Source organism: Pithys albifrons, chromosome 19 (assembly GCF_047495875.1).
Source record: "Pithys albifrons albifrons isolate INPA30051 chromosome 19, PitAlb_v1, whole genome shotgun sequence".
In the NCBI taxonomy this organism is placed as follows: domain Eukaryota; kingdom Metazoa; phylum Chordata; class Aves; order Passeriformes; family Thamnophilidae; genus Pithys; species Pithys albifrons.
The window spans coordinates 622,802-649,099 of NC_092476.1; the positions used below are offsets into that span (position 1 = coordinate 622,802).

Consider the following 26,298-nt stretch of genomic DNA (forward strand, 5'->3'; position numbering starts at 1 on the left):
TCTAAACCTGTCAAAGTTTTGCATGTGGGGAAAAGGAAAAAGCAGCTGAAAGCCTTAATTCTGACACAAGGAAATGACACAGCATCACACCAGTGATGTTGTGTGCTAAGTACGTGGGAATCTGACACAAAAAATAGGCAGCAATGCCATCAGCTTTCCACCCATGTCCTTCCCCAACTTCTACTCCCTTATATTTTATCATCCAGTAAGATAATTATTCTCATCACAAACCTCTTCAATGGTGGCTTTATCAGAGTCAGCTGGAATCACATTTTCAGGCCTCTTTGGTAAGTTGCTTGGGAATTTCTCCAGGATCTTTGTAGGGGCAGACAGTGGTGTTTCATGATGCCCTTTAAATAAAATATATTTGTTGAAATAGAAAGTTGTCTTTTTCTTAGGAAAGATATCTTTAATTTCACTATCTTTGCTGAAGAGCACATTTAAGACTGATTTACAAAAGGCTTTAGAACATCAGAAAATAAGATGTTGTAAGGAGCAGGAAAGGAAAAGGGGGGAAATGGAGGGCAGGGGTCCCTCAGCACAGAGGCTGCAGAGGAATAGAAACTCCAAGGGAACTGGCTGTTGTACTGCAGGAGTGAGACTTAACAAGGACAGGGATCAAGGGAAGGGAAAGGTGGCACCTACAGAAGCTGAAAGTTGCCCACTGTTCCTGCCCCAGAGCTCCTACATCACTTAATCATAAACAGGCATCGCTAAAAACTGAGCTTCAGACAGTTCCTCATTTTTGAAGCAAAATTATAAATGCCCTGAAAAGTCAATTACAAAATGTGGGGACTTGGGATGCACGGGACAGGTTGACATTTAGAATTCTTCAGCCTGTGTTTTAATCCCTTTGTAAAATGGGGAACACAGGACTGACTGTCTGATCCCTATGATGAGAATGAAAGTAAGAGTCCAGTATTTCCAGGAAAGAATAAATTACCTGTAGTCCTCTCTGAGGGAAGGGGCAAATAAACAACAATCAACTTTGCACAACTGGAGCTAAGCACTGTTCACCTGTCACTGAGCCTTGGGGAAAACAGTACCCAGTGGGATACTCAAACACATTAATTCATATGCAAATGAGGACAAGTTAGACACTATGGCTAGAACTCGGTAATTATGGCCAGGCAAGGCCTCCCACACCTATCAACAGCCAGTCGTTCCAGTAGTTGAGCTTGTGCTTGTCCTTCAGCCTCCCTGAGAACTTCACATCCGTGCTGGGGGTGATGACACACTCGCCGTTGTCCTCGATGGTGACTCCATCTGTTTTGGGCCCCTCCAGCAGGGGGATGGCACTGCCTCGGGGCTGCAGGGACAGGATTGCTGCAGTTACTGGCACTGTGACCTTGTAGTATTTAAATAGGCAAGGAAATCAAAAACTGGAGGTCAAATGGGTGGGCAGGGAAAGATTGCCAGCAGCAAAGTCCCTGTGAGCAAACACGGCCATTCTGCCCTCGGCAGCTGCTTGCACAGCCTTGGACATTGGACCTCCTCAGGGACGTGTTGCCTGGGAGATGAGATTATTCCCCCCTTTTTTTCCTAAACAGGATCTGTATTTCCTACCTCTGCAGCCACAAAACTGTGATGCAGTTTCCTGCCTGTGGGGAGTTACTCTGATGAACAAACCAGCAATTTTAACATGAGCCACAAAGCACCACCGACAGCAGCAGCCTCAGGTTACTGAGCCTGCCTGGCACAGCTGAGGAGCTGCAGTCACTGCTTTGCAGCACTTGAAATGATTTCTGAAACATGGCCATGCATTCTGGGGCTCACCATTAATTGCTTCAGGAAATCCTTAACTTACTATGCATTTCTTGACAGCAATCTGCAATAAACCCAAATGTCTGCAGATGTACAGTCTCCAGTGTTTTATTTGCTATTTTAATTTGCCATATTTTATGTCTGTTTCCACCTGAGCCCTGTGTTCAGCTCCCAACTCACCACGACAGTGACCCCCTCGTGCACCATGGAGGGCGACGCGTACAGGCTGGTGGAGTATTTGCCCACGTACAGGGTTGGGCTGCAGGGAAACAGGCAGGGTTAGCAACAGGCAGGTGGAGCTTCCACCATCTCAGCTACAAACCCGGGCAGCACAGGCCTGCACAACAAACCCAGGAGCTTCCCAAACCATCAGGATTTGTATCCTGAACAGCCTGGGTCTGTAGCATTGTTTGAGGTGCTGCTGTACTATGAAGCAATTCTTACTAATTGTGAAAGCACTGTTAGTTCATTAGTCACAGCACTTACTGCTCTGACATAACTCATGTCCTGTTTCTGCATTTCTCCATAACTGGCATTTGCCAAAATTCCGTGCACCATTTTCAAATTGCCAAAGGACTCATGTTAGGAAAAACAATTTCATTTCACATTATGAGAAACTATTCAACACAGAACACCTGAAAAGCTTAGGAATATACACTTACGTGTGTATAACCAAAGTTTACGATAAATTGTTTGGTTTGGTCTCTGACTTTACACAGTAAAACATCAAGTATTGTATCAAACAGCAGCTGGAGAACTAGAGCTGACTTTACGTGTTCTTTTCCCCATGTTGCAGCTCGTGGCACAACCCCTGCCTGAGTGTGTGTGGACAAGGCTTTGTGCCAGGGCTCTGCCCAAGGGGCAGTGAGACAGGGCAGGGTCACACTCACGTCAGTTTGCTCTTGGTCTCTGTTTCCTTTGGGAAGGGATATTTCCACTTGGTGATGTGCCCGACCTCCCCGGACATGAAGGTCAGGTAGCGCAGGGTCTCGATGCCCACGTTGGTGTGCAGGACCTTCCTCAGCCCTTCCCTCTGCCAGATGTAAAAGGCCACCACGGGGGACTCGTAGTTCTGGATCCACAGCACGTCCCCTGACTCGCTGTCCACCGTCACCACCAGCCCGTCCCCGTTGGACACAAAGTGGGACATCTCTGCAGGGCACACACACCCATCACTGCCAGCACCCAGCACGGCTGTGCCCCCTGCCCAGCACACCTGCCATGCACAGCAGCAGGACAGCAAAGCCTCTGTCACACCTGGCTGCCATCCCAGAGCACTGCAGGCACTGCTCTGAGTGCACCACAGCTCAGCCTTGCTGCCTCTCCTGACAGTTCTCACTGGATTTTAAGGAATCACATTCAAGAGCTGCACCTTCTTAGACTCAGTTTATCTGGAGCTACCTAACAGGGTTTAAATACTGCAGTATGTGAAGGATAAAAACTGGCAGAAAGGGATTGACTGCACAAAAATCAGACCACTTGTTAATCACAGAATCATAGAATGGATTGGGTTGGAAAAGCCCTCCAAGATCGTCAAGTCCAACCCTTGATCCAACCCCACTGTGATCACCAGCCCAGGGCATGGAGTGATCACAGTAGGGTTGGATCAAGATGTGGTGGATTCTCACTCAGTGCCACATCCACAGAATCACAGAATCATAGAATGGATTGGGTTGGAAAAGCCCTTCAAGATCATCAAGTCCAACCCTTGGTCCAACTCCAGTCCCTTTACCAGATCATGGCACTCAGTGCCACGGCCAAGCTCAGCTGAAAAACCTCCAGGGATGATAAGACAAAACCTGTACACAAAACCCCAGTGCAGGGGGGAGACAGCAATTAAATTCTTACTGTATTTTATGTCTTCATCAGGCAGAGTAGCTGCATAGTCAAAGTAGGTGGCATTCCATCTCAGCTCCTTCTTCTTGGTGTCATACATGGTGATGGTGTACTCTGTTAAAAAACACACAGTCTGTGAAGCAAAAACACCTATGAGAGAATAGAATCACTGCCCTCAGCTCTGAGCCACTCCTCAAACACCACTCACTGCCCTTGCCAGTTCGTTTTCCCCCCAGTCCTGTCTCAGGGAGCACATTCATAGAGGAGTTAAAGACCAGCTCTGCAACACTCATCCCTCCTGGCTGCTCAGCACCTCTGTGGTGCTGGTCCCACTTCAGCAGCTGTTTCACACCCTGCACTGTCTCCATGTGCTCTACCTCCATCTTCTTGAACCAGCTTTTACAAAAGCTGTATGTGACAGAGCAAACCCTTCACACCTGCCACTGGAATACTCTTAAATATGACACAAATGCCACTCAGCCAACAAGAATAACAGACCTATCGACAAAGTTTAAAAACCAGCATCTTTGTGTCACTAAACAGTTATTAATTCTTCTGTGTGCAATCTAAAATCATCATTTACAGAAGTTTTCCTAAGAAATAAACTTAAAAACCTGAAGTGATCCCAAGGCCATTTGTTATGAGCCTAAAGTTTCAAATGCACAATTTCTTATAAACTACAGGAAAATAAAGCATGTGACCTGTTCTGCCAAGGTACAGCAGGGACGTCGATGGGCAAAGGCTTTCTGCAAAGGAGGAAGTCAAGGTTTGCTGTTTCTCCCCAGTCATGAGGTCAACCACGTACCAAATATCCTGCTTTTTACCTGAAATCAGAATTTAAGCCACATGACCATTTAGTTGGAAAAACTGCACTTCCATCCAGCTTTTCAGTCTTCTTTTTTCTTTAGCAGGCTCATGGACTTGGCACTAATAAAGCATTTTAATAAAACAATCTCTCACAGTCAGGCTTAGTTTCATCTGGCCAGTCCCAAGCACTGACCAAACCCACCCCAAACACAATATTTAGAACAGGAAGTGCTTGGCTGGGTGATTTTGCCACACTGGTCCAATCTAACAGAGCTCACAGACAACACTGAAGGGCTCGTGCTGCAGGACAGGAGGTCACCCTGCAAAGTGACTAAGGAATGTCAGCCAGACATGGCACTGCAGGAGCCACGACCTCAGGAATGTCTTTGACACCCACACATGTTTAGAAGCTCCAAATAAATATTTTTCACTCCTTTACTGGAAAGGCACCAATTGGAGAACCAGAGGTACCCTTGGCCCTTGGGGGGATTTCACAGCAAACAATGCTAAATTCATCCTGATCTTCACATATTTTACTGTTTTGATAAGTAATAATTGCCCTTTCTTCTCCTTTTCTCCTCCCAAATCCATTTGCAATTAGAATGAGTCGGGGGAGTGAGCCAAAAATTTATTATTTGTAGCACAAATGAAGTGACTGTGCCTCAGATAATGGAGGCTGTCTGACTGTGGCAATGGGATTTCTCATTTAATTCTAATTGTCTGGCAGTCAAAGTCATTTATTATCGTAAGAAGACTTTAAGTAGAAGTCACATTTTGTTAAGGGACAGCATGTCAAAAACCAAAAAACCCCACACAGGCTATTCCCTGTTCAGAAAAGCCATTTCCTCCTTCAGGAAAAGCAGTTGGGTTTTAATCTTCAAACAGTCATTGAATTCTGTATTTATCAGGTTTTCTGTCATCGTTCAGAAAGGTTTATGAAAAACCATAATTAATACCAAAAATAAAGCCAATTTCCATGAATTCTGTCTGGAAGTGTCTCTGTTCTGTAGTCACTGAACATCTTACAATGTAGAGGAGATAAACCTGAGCTCACCCATGTACAGGATCCCATCAGAACTGCGACAGGGAGACGCCTGCACCAGCTCCGGGATAGTAAATGGAAGTTTCTGGAGGAAAAACAAACAAACAAACAATGAAAGCTTATCCACACTGACGTGCCAGACTTCACATTCCTGCACTGCAAAGGGTGACACGGTTTTATTGGTTGTTTGTGTCACTGCAGTACCTGAGGACTCAAAATGCCAGGTCAGTGTGACACATCTGCTGTGATTTTGGGGACACCTTTCCCATCTAATCACACAGAAATTATCTGGTATTTGGATAACACATCAAATCACACAGAAATTACTCACTAGTTGGATAATATCACATCAATTGTCTTTGTCACCACCATTATTTTGGCACGTTACAGAACAGTCACACACGTGGCCAAGACGTGGTGTTGGTATTTTCAAGCAGAAATGACCCCTGACCATCCCAAGGCTGTGCTCTAATGAAATGTTTTCCTTCTGCAGAGGTGGAGGCTGATTGGGGCACTTCCCAGCAGAGATTTAAACACTTACAGTCAACCCTTCGCTGTTCTTGCCACCCAGTGTGTACAAACTGCCATCGTTGGGGTCTGGGAGAAACGCTGGCCTAGGATTTAAGCAGCAACTGTAAATGACAAGAAACCCCCTGTGCTTCTCAGAGAACAGCAAAGCAACTGTGCTCAGCACTGGCTTTGCAGAGGAGTTAATCCAGCACTCAGTTTTTTACTTTTTGTTACCCAGTTTTTGAACTTTCATTTATTAACTGTGAAAATTCAAAAATACAAAGTTGCAGAACAACAACATAAGATTCCTAATGCATTTGAAACTTCAAAGGTTGAAATGTGCAAGGCAATGAGCTGGGTGAAAGCTTTCAGCCCAGACCTGCATGCTTTTAAATGCCACAGAATTAAAATGAGAAATAAAGAAATAAACAAAACGAGAGAGTGGAAGGAAGGAAGGCAAGAAGCAATAAAAGAGTTGCCAGAACTAAGTAAATTTGAGAGATAAAGGCAACTCCCCTCCCAAACTGCACAAACCCAAACTCTAATGTGTAACATTCTATGATCAGAACAAACCACAAGAAAGAAAGGGTGTCACCACTGACTTCAGAGACAGAAAGTTAAAGCCCCAGATTTTGATTTTAGCTGGGAACTAACTGTGAGGCTGCTGGAGGGACCCCTCAGTGTGCAGCTGGGGGTGCCACTTGCAGAGCCTGGCTGTGGCCGTGGGTGGGCTCCTGTGCTTCACTATTTTCAGTCTTTATCTGGGGGGAGCACAAAGCCAGAGTCCCCCCCGAGCTGTGTCTGTCATCCCACGGCTCTCAGCTGTGGCACAGTCACCTCTCCTGGCTCCAGAGAGAGAAGAGGCTGCAGAGAACAGGCTGCACACACCACATTTCTCCTTAGTTACCGTATGTACCTAATTCTCTCCTTTCTGTACCTGCTCCTGGAACCACCTTGAACCGACTCCTGCAAGGTTTGCAGCCTCTCTGAACACACATCATGTGGGTCCAAACAAACCCAGTTTGAGGGTGTCAGTGAGAACCAAACAAGCAGCAGAGGAGGTGAAGGCAACACTTACTCTTCCACGTGTATCGGCACCTGCAGCACGGGATCTGCACACACAGAAAAGGACACAGTCAGTACGGGCAAATCAATCCCTTCCACTCACCAGGGACAGCACTGAGGAGCAGTTTTGAAAGGCTGATGCCCACTTGGGGAGTGCCATCTCAGCAGGCTCTGTGCTCCTGGAACTCAGTCCATAAAATGGGAAACTACAAAGCACCTGAGAAACTTTAAACCTGAAATTCTTTGCTCGGTTTTGCCCACGTGCCAAACCTCAAAATTACTACCTGGGACCTGAAAAAATCCCAGCTCATGGGATTGTCAATCCTGATGCCAACAGCACAGAAGGACCCTGATTTACAGACATACTTTACAATTCCCAAGAGAAATGTGTGTGCTTATTGATGGGCACATTGGCAGAAGGTACCTCGGGAGTCCACAGGATGCAATCCTCAACATAGCTGCACCTCCACGGGGAAAACCAAACCACTGCACTGCAATGAGCCTGAGCAGGAGCAGGAAAGATGACCAGGCAAACACTGGTTTTCACCCCTTCTGTCTCCACACAAACGTCATGATGCAAGAGGAAGGAAATAAGAACAAAAACAACCATGTTTTGAGAGCCTTTGATTGGGAAACTGGCAGAGATCTGGGCAGTCAGAGAGCACTGGGATATTTGCAGAGCTAAGCAAGACAAGAACAAGAAACTCAGGGTCCATGCCAGGTCTTGCAGAGTCTGTACCACTCTGGACGACACCAGCTGCTGGGTTTGATGGTAATTCCTAGAAGAATGTCCCTGGGTTTACAGAACAGATTGAAAAAACACAAGAACTCCCCACTCAAACAGAGCTCTGGCTGCAACACAGCTGAAAACAGCAAAACAGCCCTCACCCAGACACACACAGAGAGTATCAGAGACAGACAGGAGGGGTAACAGCACTGTGTTATCTGTGTTTCATTGATTTATTTTTACAACAGTGAACACCCTCAGAGCAGCTTTGTTCAAAACATAACTACACGTGTGTCATTTTTTTCTCCTTAAGCCTAAAAACTGCTCCAGACACAACCTCAGAGGTGTCAAAATAAACTGCATTTAATTCATTGAGAACCCAAGCACACATCAAAGGCCCTGAGAATAATTAACATTCAAACAAAGGAGTGACTCACTGTTCTGTATCTGCCTCTACAGACCACACTGCTTAGTCAGACCTTCGTTCCATTGACGACATCAAGCAATTAATTCCTATCCCTTGTGTGAAGAAAGTGGTTTCAGGATGTGTGGAGAGGGACCCCCTCACTCCAGATCTAATGTCAGTTATTCCTCAGTGTTTCCTCCAAGTATTCCACAAGTTTTATGATACCTAATGCAACTCTTGGTGACTTAAAACATCATTTCTCTGGTATTAAAGAAAAGCAAGCAAGAAAAAAGCACCTGCTGCCCACTTGAAGTGGATGAACTCGAGCTGAGCTGCAGGGCTGAACCACAGAAAGCAACAGACACCACCTTCATGCACTCAGTGTATCCCCAAGTCTGGGTGACATGAGCTGCAAGAAGAAAGAGGCATTAAAGACCACAGGCTGGAGGTTTGTAATCAGAAATGCTTCATGGGAAGGGAGCACCCCTTGTTTTGGGGAAGAAACAGCATCCTAAATCAGGACAAACAGCAGCTGCCCCAGTTCAGATTTAATGCAAATGTCCCCAGCCTTGCTGAAGGCAAAAGCATTTGCCTTTGGAGTGTGGTGGGGACAGGACACCTTCCTGTAAATCCCTCCAGTGCTGGAGGGAAAATGATGGAGTTTTCTAAAGCCAAATGAGCTGTGCAGGTCCCGTGGTGAAGCGAGAGTGTCCCACTTGCTCAGAAAATGACCTGACTGTGCCCATTGCCAGGGGTCACCCACCCCACCCCAAGCCCCTCCTCACTTGGGCATCAGAGAGAACCGACTGCACACACACATCCTTTAAGGACAGCAATGCAGATTTGCTTCAAAACCACATCCTAGTCAGCCTGGGCAAAGCACAGGAAAATAGATTCTTGTTAGAATTAACTTAGAAGCTTTTCATTTGAAAAAAGGACTGTTTATTTGCAGAATGAAGTGGCAGTGTGGAGCTGTTATATGGAATTATGCTATAAAACTACTACAGTTTGAATCGGGCCCCGAGCTCTCCACCTGCTCAGTCCCTGCCATAACACAACACACCCCTCAGCAGAGCAGGAGTGTCATTTCCTCAAACACATCAGCATTGCAGGGGTTTTCAAAGAATGCTCAGGAAAGCCTGAACAATTACAGGAAATTTCAGAAGGCAGATTATGTTTTCTAGCAACTGATCCTGGTTTGTCCATGACATTTGCAGGAATCTGGTCCCCAGTGCCTCCCTATAAGCTCCCTCTCTGCCTCAAAAATAATTCATTAAAGCAGTTTTGGGCTAATGACTTGTTTTCACTTAATTTTCCAAGGCTGGGCAATTTATTTTTATATACAAAAAAAAGTGCTCCACTCTGCTCCAATAATATCAAAGACATGAGACTCTCCCCAGGGTTTTACTGACCACCAAAACAGTAAAAGAACACACACACATCTGTGTATGTGCAATATTTACTTGCACTAACCTTTTACCCCCAACTTGTATTTCTGAAACCTACTGGAAAAATGTCACTTAGAACAACTTCCAATTTCATCAACAAAGGTTTCCTCTATCAAAACTTGCCAGAAATCCCATGAATGTGTCTCAGCTCCTGCAGTGGGTTTTCCTGGGGCACTCTTGGACATCAGGTGACATGAAGGAAAGCCTTGTGGCAACCCCCAGGCTGCTCATAATTCTCATGAGAAAGGCCTTGAACTTCTCCTTAGCACCATGTCTTCAATCTCATGTGCTTCACCACAGGGGACAAAATCCTGTTTTTGCTTGTCTTCTTAGTAACTGAAATTTGATTTATGAGCAGTGATAAAAAAGAGGGGTCTGGAAGAGATTAAGAAGTTATTACAAAGCAGCAGGAATTTTTTTAGCACAGGAACCAAAGCACTGATCCCTCTGATGGGTTCCTGCAACACTGAAGTTTGTGTATCAAGTGTTAGAAGGCATTTATTGATCTCTGATTCAACCCCACACATGGGCTGTTCACAAGGAGTGAACACAGACCAATGGAGGTTGTTTTCTGAAGTGAAGGAATTCTCTCACCAGTACCTTCCACCTGCAATGCAATTTCTCTACATTTTTAGTTGCTGGGGTGATGTAAATTTTGTAACTTTCTTAACACTTTCATGATCCTGAACTCAGGTCTTAGCTCTGCAAAGCTCCTTTGAAGACAGACAATGAACCCTTCACGTTCACTTTCATGTGGTTCCAGCCCCATTTCAAAGTTTGTTTTGAAATAAGAACTCGCTCTGAGATAAAAAGAGAATCTTGAGTTTAATCAGTTGGTGCCAGGTTTTACAAGTCTTCAATGCTTGAGTACAGACAATAAAAGATGAGTTTCTTGGTCCTGAACTCATGTTCTGCTCCACAGTGGGGCAAACACAAGTCCTTGCAGAGTCAGGGGAGCGGGGCCTGATCTCTGAGCTGCTCCCACTGCAGGGCTGACAGGCTGGGACTGACACACCACCTGCTTTCAACATTTCCCTGAACTGCAGCTCCCTGGGACTGGGTAACTCCCTGCAACAGCCCCGTCTGTTCCAACACCACCAGCAGTGCTGAGAACCACTGAGCAGAGCAGGGGCTGCCCTGCACCAGCACAAACCCTTCACACAGAGCAGGTGAGAGAGCTGGGATAAAACACCTCTCCCTCTCCCCCAGGCTGCCAGCCCCTGGAGCAGGGGAAAAGCCAACCTTTTGCAATGTCCTGCACAAAGATTTCAGTGTGAAATCCTGTCCAAAACCTTTCCACCTTCTAGACTAAGCAAACAGAGATGCCAAAACAACTCCAGAGTGTGGTGGGGACAGGACACCTTCCTGTAAATCCCTCCAGTGCTGGAAGGAAGATGATTGAGTTTTCTAAAGGTATTTCCATGGGTTTCCAATTTGTTTTTCCTGCAGCCTCCACTAAGACAGGTTATGTTACTGATTCCCACACTAAAATCCTACAGTTCAGTGCACACCAGCTTCAGCTTTCTGAACAGGTTCTGTTAATAAAGCTTTAGTCACCTCTGTTAATAAAAATATTTGCAACATAATTGTGCTAGGAGAAAATATTTCAAAGGACACTGATCCTGGCTTAGGAAGTTCTATTCTAGAACTCCAGAAGTGTATTCAGAAGCACAGCAGTTATTGGGAACCTGGTAACACAATGACTGTCCAGTAATCTGGTAAAATACCTGGGTCTGTGACACTTGCCCAGAATGACATTCTGGCCTGGCAGCAGCAAATGGCCCTGTCCAGCTTTGGTTGCACCAAGGCCAGAACACATTTGTGAGAGGGCAGAGCACATTTCAGCTTGTTCTACCTCACACTTTGCATTCATATATGGAAAAAAGCCATCTCCACATCTCCTGAAACTATAACCACACTGCTAAATGCATGTGGCTTTTCTCCATTGTCACAAACACGGTAAGATAAAATTCACCCTTTGACCAGAATCTGGGTGTTTTTAATGCACAAGATAAAGCTGCATGTTTTCATCACTGTAATGTGCCCAGTGACTGAAAAGGAGAAGTGGGAGATTCTGAAACAGCAAGTGAGTTGGAATGAGCTGGAAAAAACGGTTTCCTGAGGTGAGGCCACAGCAGGAGGTTTGGGCTAACGGGCCAATCTGCAGCCATGTCAGCCTGGCCTGCTGCTGCAATCACAGCTGATAAGGTTGGATGTACAAACCATGCCCTGGAAATTGCTGAAAACAGTACCAGTCTACTGCAGTTTTGTTCTGACAACCCTTGTTAATTTACAACTACGCTATTTACATATAACTGTGCTTAGTACTCACAAAGATATTCCTTCTTGCCTGGGAAAAGCCACTGTTATAAAAGCAGGACCTCCCAGATGCCCTTTAAAATCTCTATGTTGCATCCCATTAATAGATACAGTCTTGCTACCCTCACCTTATCCACTGAAGTAAACTTTAACCTGAGCTTGGCCCTGGCACTGAGTGCCATGATCTGGTAAAGGGACTGGAGTTGGCCCAAGGGTTGGACTTGATGATCTCAGAGGGCTTTTCCAACCCAATCCATTCTGTGATTCTGTGGATGTGGCACTGAGTGAGAATCCACCATGTCTTGATCCAACCCTACTGTGATGAGTGAGAATCCACCACGTCTTGATCCAACCCCACTGTGATGAGTGAGAATCCACCACGTCTTGGACGCCCTGGGCTGGTGATCACAGTGGGGTTGGATCAAGGGTTGGACTTGATGCTCTCGCAGGTCTTTTCCAACCCAATCCATTCTGTGATTCCCAGTGACCCACTTTTGCCTGCTTTATGGGGAGCACTGGTGTTCTGACAGCCTTTCTTGCCAGCACTAAGTGAAGGCAGGAAACCCAAACATGTTATTGTGGTGATAAGCACCGGCTCATTTACTCTGCATACCTAAGATAAGCTCCAGCACTACATTAAAACAAGCCACACACCACAAGATTTTCATGTTTGTTTTAGCACTGCCTGCAAATGAACGCTGCCTTGGTTATTCCCCCAATGAAAATAAAATGTATCCAAATTGCCCTTTGTTAAATACTTTGCTGCTTAAGTGCAGCAATAAAACGTTCCCTTCCTGGTGGATACCAAAGCAGCACTTGAGGTGACCTCCACAGCTTCTCACCTGAGCTCCAACACACGGTGCAGTCAGTCAGGGTGAAGTGGCACCTGCAAGGACACTGCAGTGCAGGGCAGGTGATTCCCCAGAGGCAGAGGGAAACAGAGAGCGCCCACAACGGTATTTATACCCTAATACTGAATTCTGCACTGTGAAATCTCTGCAGGGATGTGGCACAGAAAGTTAGTGAGGACTTTCATGGCTGTTTGTTGCCAACACTGTCCCTTCTGTTGGGCTTCCCACCCACAGGGTGACCACCAAGGTAGAATCATTGAATGTTTTGCAAAAATAAACAAAACCCCCTCCCACAACAAATTAATTCACCAATTTATACGTGCAGGCCCTTGTTTCATGTCCACTGAGCTCAGTTAACTCAGGAGGCACCTTGTAACAATGACAACTACCACTAATCCTTTGTCATTGACCCCCGTGTGCTGCTCTGTTGCACAGAAATAAAGCCACAGGCAGTAAGTGCTTTCCAAACACCAAGTGAACAACCCTCATGTACATAAGATGCAGAATAATTTATAGTTAACAGCAGAGAGAAAACAAGAAGTCCTATAAAACTAGATAATCCAGTCTGGCAGTTCTACTGTACCAACCAGAGTTTTGCAATCATTTTTGTTTTAAACAAAGGAAGTTCCTTGAGCAACACACTCTGAGAAAGATCCTTGTTGGTACCAAAGTGTGTTCATTTCTTCCTCAAAGAACCTCTTGCCACTCAGGAAGTCTGGCTGGAAACTAAAGCCAGTTGTGTCCCCTTCCAGGCCAGGGCTAAGCAGTGTCTGCTCATGTCAGTGGAATGCCAAGCAAAGCTTTTCTTTGCACTGCAATAGCCTCGAGCAACTATGAAGGAGGAGGCTGATCAGTTGCCTTTAGGCAAAGCTGTCCAGGGAAAGGAGAGGTCTAAATTTACACAGGAGACAGGGGAGAAAATGTAATCACACCTATTAACCAAGGCCCTTCAAGAAAATACTTGCTTACCCCTCTTTACTCCAAGAGGAGCTACAAGAGCCTTCTTTGCTCACTTAAGAGGTTGAGTTGCTGCTGTTGGATTTGCTTTCCAGCCTCAGTGGGTTCACACAGGAGAACAACTGGTTTGTACTGCAGACACCTCCTGTGCACAGCCCATTTCCCACCATTTCAGCACACCTGCTAAACTGAGAGCAGGTTTAAAAATAGAGGGCAGAATGATGCAATCTGACTCCTTTCATCTGACCTTCTAAGTTATTTCCAGAAGTGACCAGAAAGTGTTGCTGTTACCTCTGCCACATGTAACGAGTCCCACCAAACCACACATATATTAAACACTGAATTTTTCATGAAGACAGAAAGAGCCAGCTCTGCCTAGTAAATAAAATTACAAAATCCCTTCCAGTCACTGAGCAGTGTTAAATTCCTTCACACAAGTGCAGCTCTTTTATTTAAAAACCTGTGGTGCTCCTAAACATCTATTACAGGGAGAATGCCCGAGGTTGGCACCACATGCACTGCAGCAGAGAGTGCAGGGTATGCCAGAGGGACAGTCATGCCACCAGTGCCACAGACTGACACATCCCTTCTGCTCCACGCTTGTATTGCACTCCCTCCCATAAACATGTTACCCACCAATTACACCACTACAGCTTAAACATCCTGGGGAAAAACAAACAAACAAAACCCCCACACACCTAAGAAACCCTCACACAAACCTTGAAAACATCTGCAAGTGAAATTATGAAGGTGGACATGGCTCCAGAAATACTGCAGCTTAATTCTGGAACAAGAGCAAACTTAAGAGAGAAAAGAAAGTGTTCACCAGTCCTACAACAGCTGGGATTGCCAATTAATTTGACTGGTTTTACTGTTACTGAGGCATCAGGACACCTCCTGCTCACCTTCTTTCAAAGTCCACTTGATGGCTCCTGTCCTTTTGCTCACAGCATGCAAACTCCCATCGAGGGTTGAGACAAACAGCAGCGTTTCTGGCACAGTTACCGAGCTGGGGTTCTGCAAAACAAAGTCCCACATGCTGAATACAATCACTGACTGCAGAGTTTACTCGTGACAGGCAGAGCACACGGGCTACAACTTCCCTTCTGTCAAATGCACAGGTGGAACAACTTTCTTGTCCCTTTGAATCCAGTGACACTTGGTTTGGTTTGGTTTGGTTGGTTTGGTGCCAACACTGGGGGTTTTCCTGTGCTAAGTGCCCCTAGGAACAAAGTGAGAGATGCTTTAAGTCCAGGTGCAAAGCACATTTCTGCAGGAGGGAGTCAGTAACACTGCTGAGGGGGCTCCATGTGTGTGAACACCCACAGACCCCGCTGGGAAGGCACTGGCTGCAGGGCCAACCCTCAGCTTCCCTCCAACCCTCTGCCCCTGGGACACCACCCTCTGTATCTGTGGGATGTGGAACAGTCTGGTGCCAGCTGTCCCTCCCCAGCCCAGCTTGGCAGCCTGGCCACTGCAGGGCATGGAATTCTATTGAAGGGCCATACACAAACATTGAGGACTCAGAACTGTGCAGTTATTCTGGGAACAGCAAGGCCAAGGTGTCTCATCACACTTAATTTAATGTTTACTCTTCTCTCCCTGCCTGAAGATGACCCCACACACCCCAAGAATGACCCATTTTCATTTCCCAAACCTCGAGCAACTCGTCATTTTTGGGCTGCATCTGCACTGCCCATCTGCCCCCGTGCCACCTGCCACCCTTCAGAAGTTTCACAGTTAAATATAATTCCTAATTACCACACGAAATGCAAGTGTGCTCATTTTACACAGCTAATGGTGTCTTTGATGACTTAAATGCTAAACAGCAATTATCAGTCATGTTATAATTACTGCAAAACAAAATACTTAATTGCCAAATTACAATGTATGGCTATAGGGTAATTTCCTTTGGAAAACTATACATTTTAGTGCAATTCAAGTACAGCATTAGACTTTCAGCCCAAAGGATAAGCTGATCCAGTAAAAACCAGCCAACATTCAGGTTGCACCTATAAATATTGTACAAGCTTTTGTCCAGTCACAATCAGCTGGAGCAGACAACTGTAAAGTTCACAGTGCAGAAGAAATTGAAGCACAAATCAACAATGCACAAACCATAGAACAGGAGTAGCTGCAGAAAAAAAGGAAGAAGTGTGTTAACACCTGAGTATAATTTTCATTACCTGACACTGTTAAATTATTCAGGCTGCACAGGCATCTGCACTGAGATAAACATTTACAGCTGCATCTGGGAGGAAACTTTGCAGTGTTTCTTCAAACAGGGACAGTGAGTAACAGTCCCTCTCATGCTGCCCTACAACGATGCAGCTCAAGATGTTACTGAGCAGAACTGAACTCAAGAGAACCTTTCAAGCCTCACGACCTGACTGGATGTAAAAGCAAGAGGAAAAGGGAGCTCTGCTGTGAAGTTATGAGTTCTCAGGTTTTGGTATTACAGCTTGTGTTAAAATAAACTATTGCAGGCACTGTATCAGAGTAAACTTTCCTGTTAAAGGCAGGAAATTAAAATTATTGAAGCTCCTTTACACTGCAGGTGGGAATTTGACACCCAGAATGTAATGACTAGAGTTCACTTGCAAACAAAATACAACATGCAGCAAACCCACCACAGTTTCTGTTTACAGAGGCTAAAGTTGCTTTTCTGGGCTACTCCTTGTTCTCTGCACAAGTTTTATCTCCTGATCTTACAGAATCAGCATGTGCTCCACAAAGCACGTTCTCTTCCTGTCTTCTTACTGAGAAACAGATGAGTGTCATCTCCACAAAAGATGGAAAACAACTACCAGGGTGATGGTTGGGTATCACACATCAGGAACACGTGGGCTAGGGAATACATGGAATACATGGCCTAGGGAATACATGGAATACATGGCCTAGGGAATACATGGAATACATGGCCTATGGAATATATGGCCTATGGAATACATGGAATACATGGCCTAGGGAATACATGGAATACATGGCCTAGGGAATACACGGAATGTATGGCATATGGAATATATAGCCTATGGAATACATGGCCTAGGGAATACATGGAATACATGGCCTATGGAATACATGGAATACATGGCCTATGGAATACATGGAATATGGAATACATGGAATATGGAATACATGGAATACATGGCCTATGGAATACATGGAATACATGGCCTAGGGAATACATGGAATACATGGCCTATGGAATACATGGAATACATGGCCTATGGAATACATGGCCTATGGAATACATGGAATGTATGGCATATGGAGCACTACTTACTCTAGTTGTGCAGATTTAACATTTTCATACTTAACACTTGAATATCTGTTTCTTGTGGCCTCTACATTGTATTTGAACACAGAGAGAACACATGAAATCCCAGGTATGAAAACTCTTGCACTCCCTCAGCCTTTCCAAAGCACGTGATCTCTGCAGTGGAGGGTCCCCAGCTCAGGAACACACCGACACTGCTGGAGCCTGAATTACAAACCCCAGGGACTGCAGGCTCTGCAATCCAATATTACTCATTTATTTTGACCAACATCTGCAGCAGTCACTTGGAGAAGGCCAGGAGTTGGTATAACAGTATGGAAACAAGGCTTTATTCTTTCAAATTATACCAAACAATTGGCATAAAAATGAACAGACTATTTAAATAATTACATGAGTTTCACCTACACTTAGAAATAAAAAACATTTCCTCTTGATTTCATTTGTGACTTTTAGCAGTGGCTACAGACTGTGGTATCAAGGTTGCAAATACTCAATATATGTTATTTTCACCACAGAGCTCTATAATTACTTGATTAATTGACTAATTAAAGCCTGGAATCAGCACTGTTACGAAAAGCTGTGAAAACGACAGAAACCTGCATGTACAAACCAAACTTGTCTTGATTTGTGTGTAAGAACATTCTCCAGCACAGAAATCCCAGTCCCAGTCCTGAGACAGACCCTTTACCCAGACTGGTAACACAGACCTTGCCCTCCCTCCCCACAGGGCTGGGGCCTCAACGTTGTGCTGCAACCCAAGTTCTTGAAAGAGATTTTTAGTTCACACAGCAATTTTATTTCTGAGAAGATACAGCAACTGAATACATGAAAAATATGTCAGGATATGAAACAACTGAGCAAAAATAACTTAGTGAACAAAGAAAATGAGACAGAATGAAAACCTGGTCTGGTTCTTCTTTCATTTCATTTGAAACTGCAGTAAGGTCTATTTTAACAACCACCTTCTTTGTAATTCAGGAGGAGCTTCGACTGCCTTGACAGTCTGTACTCACAGTAGTCTTCCACATCAATAGTGATGTTAAATGAAGTATTTACAGTATTTTGAAATTGATGGGGGATTGCTTTAGAATTAATTTTTAATGATGTCATTCAAAAGACAAATTTCCAAGCTGCCCCTGGATTCAAATTTGACAAAAGCTCTAAAGTGCTGACAGCTAATAATCCACAACGACCTCAAATTTGGGGCTAAACAGCAAAGAGCATTTTTAAGCTAGAATAGAAATATCCTGTCTAATAGAAATGCACTTTTTAAGAACTGGTCAACCCTCGTATAAGAACCCTCTTCCCCTCAGTCTAGATCTACCACAACTTTAGATAAAATGTCTTAGAAATCCAAGTAACAAACTGACTCAAAACAACTCTGAAGGCCCCTGGAGTCACAGAGAGGTCAGTGAAAGCTGCAGAACAAGTTCTGGTGTGTGTGTGTGCAGGTCAGGGTCAAGGTGATAACATCTTCCTTCACCCCAACAGCACAAACCTTTCTAAGGGTTGGCAAAGCAATGCCCCAGTTTGTTTTACTGCCTCAGAAGAAAACAGATCCTCACTAACTTCATGCATTAATTCACCTGCTAAGCCCCAGCCCTGTGGAAAGGCAGGTCACCACAAACCCCACTGCAGTCAGAGGGAACAGCAAACCAGGCCACTCACTCCTGCAGGTCACAGCTCTGCAGCCCAGCAATGTGCCTGCTGTGGGGTGACACCCCCAGAGGCTCCTCAGGTGGGATACAGGACAGGACAACACTTCCCAGGGACACTGGCTGTGTGTGCTGGCTCCAGGAAGGGGCACTGATCTCACAGGAATCTCTGAGTGCTCACCAGGAAATGAACCAGGGCCATGGGGGACCAGGGAAATCATTTTCTCTCCTGAGTCTGAAGCAGCAACACATGTGCAGATATCACAGACTGTTCTGAGCTGGAAGGACCCACAAGGACCAGCGAGTCCAACTCTCAAGTGAATGGCCCACACAGGGGATTGAACCCCTTGGCATTGTTACAGCCAAGTTTGAACCAGCTGATTTAATCTCCTAAGCACCAACCCTGATGTGCTGGGCTGGTGGATGACAGAGGATGGATGCTTTGCTAAGTACAACTTACAGGCTCTTTGGTAATGTCTGGCTTACCAAACCAAAATATTGACAACATGCACAATCACTCAAGAGAAAAACAAATATATTCTTCACTCCGTAATTAGCTCAATATTCATCAGGCTGTACAGTTGTAATTTACAAAACAATCTATTAAAAACAACCTTCAGCATTAAGAGCACTCTCCCCCCAGTAACAAAAGGCCTACACCATAATTTATGCCAGTGGAGCCACAACTGGTAAACCAGTAAGGCTGCAAGGCCCAGTATTTTTAGCCATTAGCACACACTGCGAGCACTTGGCATGTTCATCCCAGCCAGCCTGTGATTCCTGTCCCTGGGTCTGACTCCTCTCTCATTACACTGCCAGGCTGCAGCCTGAAACTCCCTGTGCAGAACAAAACCAGGCCAGGGAGAAAGGCTCTGTGAAGTTCACTAAACTACTGGGGGCAGTTTATCAGTATAACTGATAATGCAGTTAATATAGGAAAGAGAGCTGACAAAAATACATTTCACATCAAAAGCTAAATCTACAGATCTTTTAATTTTAGACTAAATTGCAGCATGTCTTCATTAGCTGCTCCTCACCAGGCTGTAACCCAGGTCAGGGAGGTCTCATTCACACACCCACTCCCACTGAAACAGGGAAAACTGAAAGCTACAGGAGGGCCCCCCAACTTGTGCTCTGCTTCTGGCTGAGCTTCACACCTGATTCTCTCTGCAAACCCCAAACCCATTTCAACAGTCACAAGAACACCAGCAACTCAAAGGACTCGAAGGGCAGGGTTATAAACACATAAATTTACACTCCAGGACAGAGCTGTCCTCGATAAGTGTGCAAGACAAACTTATATCCCTCGCCCTGAAAGGCCCCAGACCCTCCTAGACTATTCTGAGCACCCAGGGAGATCTGCAACCCAAATGAAACACAAATGTTGGTTAACAGAGTGCCTGAAGGTGTGCCCAGGAACCCTTCAGGTTGCTGGGGCAAAGACAAGCACACTCCAGCAGGAACCCCAGCTGGGATTTTCCCAGGCCAGGGGCACACACCGTGTCACCCAGCACCGCTCCCGCCCCAGCAGGGCCGGGCTGGGCCAAGGGCCCCTCTGGCCCCAGGGAGGGTGTCATTTCTGAGCTGCAGTGACTCTGTGTCCAAACAGGCACAGTTTGGAATGGCCAGGGCTCACAAAAAGAAGGTTTTTTCCAACCTAAAGAGTCATTACTGTATAATATTGATGGTGGCTGGTGTTTCCTGACAGCTCTGCTGCAATTCCCACTGGGGTGCCTGAGATTTCACCCCTTTATAATGTGCTCCCCTCCATTGCTAGGGCAGTTCCAAGAGCTGTGACACTCACAGAGCAAGAAACAGCATTTTATCCTGGAAAGACAAGACAGGAAGGGAAGCCCTTGTATGAACACATAATGTAAATTGTAGGAAAACAATATTAGAGTGGGCATATTAAGTAACTGTTATGGGTTTACAGTAACCAACAGTCTATTTAGCAGATAAAGGAAATACAGAGCAGCAGATCACTACCACGACTCTGAGAAGAAATTTGAAGAAAACAGTCTGCAAAACCTTTAGGCAACCTCCTGTTTTCACATTACCTCAACACCAAGAATTGTATGCCAGTCTTTTCCATGGGAATTTATTACTCAAGTGACATCAACAGTTTCAAATAAGCCTTCACAGCCAAGTGGGTTAATCACAGGTGAGATGACTGCAACAAAGTTCACAGAAATGAAAACCAGTTCTGAAAGGGGACTGAAGTACAGAACAGATTTCAATGTGGAAGTCACAGTGAGGACCTACAGCTGGCAGAGCAAAAAGCCCAGGGGGAGAGCCGAGAAAAGAAACAGGAATGGAGAACCTGAGGTCAGACCTGAGCTGAGGTGGCAGGGCAGGGAGACCCAGGAGAGAGAGAAATCCAGAGAAAAAAGGGACCGAATTCTACCAGGCCATGAGCCTATTTTTTTGTGACTATGCAAGTAAAATTATACAAAATTTAGTAATAATCTGTTGATTTGAAAAGCATTTTTAGTATTTAAAAATACTTCTCAGCATCCTCACTGAGTACTGTTTATAAAACTTCATGAGCTGCAAATCGGTGTTTTCCTCACAAAATCTGAAGCCCAAACCTGTCAGGACCATGAAGAGATTTCAGTTCAACCTCACAGTCCAGGCTAAGACAAACACATTAGCACTCCACAATAAAGATTCCAAAGTAATTGTTGTTGACAGCCTGCCTTTCACTTTTTTCAGTTTCCTAACGAAGTAAAACCACCAGGTATGTTACAGCTCCTCTGCTAATGTGTTTACTTAACTTTTACAGAAGGGGAGCGGAGCGATTATACCGCAGGTGAAAAACAAAGCCCTCAGCTTTGCTGAACCTGAACTACAACCCCAGGTATTACAGCAGTATTTTCAGGTAACAATGAACAATCCATCAAAGAACACAACCTCAAACGGTGCTACATTCGACTATAAAGAAAGCGGTAAATGCCAGCTGGCCTTTCCTTGTGGCCTGATCCGGAGCACTTGCAAACAAGAGCACCTTTCAAAAGGGAGGTTTGGAACTCAGCTTTCCATCTCAGTACACACACAGCAGACAGCACCCACTCTAAAGTACACTGTTCAAAATTATTACCTCTGTAAAAATAATCTGCTCAGCATTCCATCTGCTTTGCACCAGTTTCCCTATTCCATGCACTTTTATTGCTCCAGCTATTGCAATACCTCACAACCAACCCAGTTATGCCTTAAGAGGTTTTGCAGGGCAGTGACTCGTGCACTTTGTCTTTCACCTTTGAATTTAAAGCTGTGGTCTGCTTTGGATCCCAACCAACCACATGGAAATTTAATGCACACTGGTGCGTTTGCTCTGGAAACAGCAATCAAAGTGCCAGGACAGGGCCTGTAGCCCATCATTTGCATTTGGTTATCAATACATATGCAACCTGTTGAGGTTTTTCCAGAAAGAAAACAAGCCCCCTCACTTAGGAAGGGACAGAGCAAAAACCATCTAGTATGTCCCAATGGCTCCTGCTCCCACCTGCACAGGTTCAGGTTTTAAGTTGCTCTGTACTACCTTTTACAATTACTTTGTGGGAAATTAACTGTATTTTTATATTTCGAGGATTATGGTACACGTGTCCAGGTTAGGACATGTATATGATAAAGACACAGCTGCAGGCACACAGATGTGGGGCTGGCTCAGGCTGTGGGGCAGGATGGGGCTGTGGGGCAGGCGCAGGCTATGGGGCAGGGTGAGGCTGTGGGGCTGGCTCAGGCTGTGGGGCAGGGTGAGGCTGTGGGGCTGGCTCAGGCTGTGGGGCAGGGTCAGGCTGTGGATAAGGCTGTGGGGTAGGGTCAGGCTGTGGATGAGGCTATGGGGCAGGGTCAGGCTGTGGATGAGGCTATGGGGCAGGGTCAGGCTGTGGATGAGGCTATGGGGCAGGGTCAGGCTGTGGGGCAGGGTCAGGCTGTGGATGAGGCTGTGGGGCAGGGTCAGGCTGTGGGGCAGGGTCAGGCTGTGGATGAGGCTGTGGGGCAGAGTCAGGCTGTGGGGCAGGATGGGGCTGTGGAACAAGCCGAGGCTGTGGGGCAGGGGCAGGCTATGGGGCAGGGTGAGGCTGTGGGGCTGGCTCAGGCTGTGGGGCAGGGTCAGGCCGTGGGGCTGCAGCTCCCACCCCGCGCACAGAGGGGTACTCAGCAGTGCCGGCAGTGCCCCGGGCGCTGTGCTGGCTTGGCACCCCCAGCCACCCTTCGCCGGTCCCGGCAGGATCCCCCGGCCCGGCTGCCCGGCCCTCCCCGTGTCTCGGCCGCCCCTGCCCTGCCCCGGCCCGACGGGCCGCACTTACCGCGGGCCTCGGCGGCAGCAGCGCGGCCAGGCTGAGCAGCAGCAGGAGGAGGCGGCGGCGGCGGAGCCGCTCCATGGCTGCACCGGGGCCGCTCCCCCGCTCGGCGCTTCTGCCTCCGCTCCGGCGCGTCCGGCGCTGCCCGCGGCGGGCGGGGCGGGCCCGGGGACCGCCCGGCGGGACAGCGCGTCACCCGCGGCTGCGGGCCGGGACCGCCCGGAGGGACAGCGGGACATGGGGACAGCCCGGCGGGGCAGCGGGACATGGGGACAGCCCGGCGGGACAGCGGGACACAGGGACAGCCCGGTGGGACAGCGCGTCACCCGCGGCTGCGGGCCGGGACCGCCCGGTGGGACACCGGGGCACAGGGACACGGCGATAGCCCGGCCGGGACACGGGGCCACCGGGACAGCCCGGTGGGACACCGGGGCACAGGGACACGGGGATAGCCCGGCCGGGACACCGGGGCACCCGCTGCGGGACACAGAGACCACCCGTCCGGAACAGTCGAGTGGGCAGATACTGGAACAAGCTGAGCCAGGAGGGGCTCAGGAGCCATCTGGCCCTGGCACTGGGTGACAGCGTTTCAGTGCTTTAGGGTTACACACGCTGCATTGATTGGACTGGATAATCTTAAAGGCCTCTTCCAACATTCATAGTTCTGTGATTCTAATTTCCCTACTCATCTTTTACTTTCAGAGCAAATCAGGCCAAAGTTATCTGGCATAGCTTCTGTCTTAACAAACTCACTGTTGACACTCTGCTATGCAATACCTTAAATAAAAGTGAAAAAAACACATCATGCCCCTTAGAACCAAAAACCAAGTCCACATTCCTCTGAACCGATAAAAATAAACACAAAAAAGTACTGAATCAAACAGAAGAAGCTTTAAAGAGAGTAAATTCAGAGTGCCTGGCAAAGGCCCAGCGTTCGGTCACCTATTTATATAACAAAGCCACTTTGTCCTTGTACATATTGTTTGCTTTTTAAGCTGGTATCACTAATGGGGCTGCAGAGCACAGGGAGTCCTGGCTGTGCCCCGTGCACACACCAGCTCTCTGCTGGGGCAGGACAGGTGATTATCACACTCAATTACAGAATACCTGGGCTGGAAGGGTATCATCGAGTCCAGCTCCTGCACCCAACACCAACAACCCCACCCTGTGCCCCAGAGCCTGGTGCTAATGATGACCTGACCTGCTGAAGGTATAAACACGTGCTGGAGCTGCAAACCCCGCTGTGACTCCAGTTCTCCGGTGGGTTCCTGTAGGGTGGCCTTGGCTGGCACTGTGGGGGAACAGGCAGACCACGTAACTGGCAGCAGTGCCCTGCTACATCACGGGAGCTTTTCAGGCGCTGTACAAACGCTGCTGATGCTAATTCCAAGCTGGAGTTATTTAACACCAGTGTCTCCCATGGCCTCACAGGAGAGAGGAAAAATGGCTAAAAAAGAGGCTGAGAAGGCAGCTGAGGGATATCTCCCTCAGCACCTCTTACGAGGGGGCATCTCTGGGCCGGGCCTGAGCTTGGGTATTTTAAATATTGAGCCAAATATCTTCACAGCAGCAATGTGCTAGAGCAAACTACGAAAGAGAAAAGCACTATTGTTTCATGAAAGGTGAATAAAGCCGCGGCACATGCCGGGCAGGCGGAGCAAGACCAACACACTCCCTCGTGGGATCACCAGACTCCCTCACGGCAGCACCACGTTCCACATTCCACCACCAGAGTCCCCCACGGTACCACCACACTCCCTCACTGCACCACCAGCCTCCATCACGGGGAATCACCACTGTCCCTCACGGAACCTCCACACTGACACCACCACACTGACTCCACCACCAGCCTCCATCACGGGGAACCTCCACTCTCCCTCACGGGGAACCTCCACTCTCCCTCACGGGGAACCCCCACTGTCCCTCACGGAACCCCCACTCTCCCTCACGGGGAACCTCCACTCTCCCTCACGGGGAACCTCCACTCTCCCTCACCGGGAACCCCCACTCTCCCTCACGGAACCTCCACTCTCCCTCACGGGGAACCCCCACTGTCCCTCACGGAACCCCCACTCTCCCTCACCGGGAACCCCCACTGTCCCTCACGGCACCCCCACTCTCCCTCACGGAACCACCACTCTCCCTCACGGAACCTCCACTGTCCCTCACGGAACCTCCACTCTCCCTCACGGCACCCCCACTCTCCCTCACGGAACCTCCACTCTCCCTCACAGCATCCCCACTCTCCTCTCCGGGCCCCGCCCGCCCCGGGCCGTCCCCTCAGCGCTTCCCGCCCGGCGCCCTCACGAGGCCCCGCCCAGCGCCCTCACGGGGCCCCGCCCACCGCCCTCACCGAGCAGCGCCCGGATCGGCACGTGCCCCCAGAGTCGAATCCTATTGGACAGCACCAGGAAGGCGGGGCCAGCAGTGCTATAAAAGGGAGCGCGGCGGAAGTGCGGCCTCTCTGTCGGCGCGGCCATGGAGGTGAGCGGAGCTCTCGGCGGGTCCGGGGGCGGCGGGGCAGGCCGGGCCGCGATGATGTCTCTTGACACGTGTTAGACTGCTGATATACGTGAAGCAAACCCACTGCTGAGCACCCCGGCTGCGCCCGCTCCGCGGGCCGGCTGGGGCACGCCGCCTCTCTAACCTCCCCTTTCCTTCCGTGTCTTGCAGGGCCTGTGCGGAGAGAGCGGCGGCTTCGGCGGTAAATAAAACTGTGTGCCCCCAAACGTGTCCGTGTGGTTCTTGCCGCGCGGTGCCGCACTGCCTTTGACCCGGCGGGGCCCGCTCGGCGCCGCCGGCCAAGCAGCAGTGCTACAGCAAGGCTTGTTCATAACTGGGGCCGCTCGGCACCTCCCGGGCGGCGCTTTTAAAAGCAAGTGACATTGTGTGCGACACCCCCAGGGACACAGACCTGGCTGGGCCTCGGGATCGGGAGGGCGGGCCCGGGGTGGGAATTCTTTCCCAAGGCGGCTGTGAAAGGGACTCGGGAGAGGCAACACGAGGCCTGGGATTGCTGCCAAACTGCTGCAGAGGTCGCTCTTACACAAATAAAACACATCCAGGGTGGGGGTCCTGCCTGCACATGGAAAAAGAGCTTCAAATAAAACTGCAATTCGATTCCAGGGATGAAGCTGCAGCTATTTAAAGGGGTTTTTCCATCTGTAAATTCGGGTGCTAAAGGTGTCCTGCAGGGCACAGTGTTTTCTGGAAATGTAAAATACCCCCACACTGATGCCAGGATTGGACACAGGAGTCCAGGCAGACTAAGAGATTATCATCAAGCTTAGAGAGGTTCTTAAAGTTACTTTGCAATTAGTGCAGACC

General features: G+C 47.7%; 1 protein-coding gene and 2 non-coding genes across 4 annotated transcripts in view; 2 read left to right on the top strand and 1 right to left on the bottom strand.

Annotated features, from left to right (window-relative positions):
- ERN1 (endoplasmic reticulum to nucleus signaling 1) overlaps positions 1-23,351 on the bottom strand; it is a 30,715-nt gene extending 7,364 nt beyond the window's left edge. Inside the window, exons 1-11 of one of the 2 annotated variants that reach the window (XM_071573938.1) lie at positions 22,978-23,343; positions 14,638-14,749; positions 7,038-7,071; positions 5,991-6,063; positions 5,462-5,534; positions 4,302-4,424; positions 3,613-3,714; positions 2,655-2,916; positions 1,945-2,023; positions 1,147-1,309; positions 232-350 (exon numbers count right to left, since the gene is read on the bottom strand). In XM_071573938.1, the coding sequence (XP_071430039.1) occupies positions 232-350; positions 1,147-1,309; positions 1,945-2,023; positions 2,655-2,916; positions 3,613-3,714; positions 4,302-4,424; positions 5,462-5,534; positions 5,991-6,063; positions 7,038-7,071; positions 14,638-14,749; positions 22,978-23,052 (1,215 nt within the window). In that variant the 5' untranslated portion in view covers positions 23,053-23,343. Of the gene's footprint in view, positions 1-231; positions 351-1,146; positions 1,310-1,944; positions 2,024-2,654; positions 2,917-3,612; positions 3,715-4,301; positions 4,425-5,461; positions 5,535-5,990; positions 6,064-7,037; positions 7,072-14,637; positions 14,750-22,977 lie in introns of both variants that reach the window. The other variant, XM_071573939.1, reaches the window with a different exon arrangement.
- A 2,149-nt stretch (positions 23,352-25,500) lies between these two features.
- LOC139680972 (small nucleolar RNA SNORD104) lies at positions 25,501-25,566 on the top strand. Its single transcript, XR_011699443.1, has one exon. It is a non-coding gene; the product is annotated as a small nucleolar RNA SNORD104 (small nucleolar RNA).
- Positions 25,567-25,731: 165 nt separating this feature from the next.
- LOC139680974 (small nucleolar RNA SNORA76) lies at positions 25,732-25,859 on the top strand. Its single transcript, XR_011699446.1, has one exon. It is a non-coding gene; the product is annotated as a small nucleolar RNA SNORA76 (small nucleolar RNA).
- Positions 25,860-26,298: the final 439 nt, after the last annotated feature.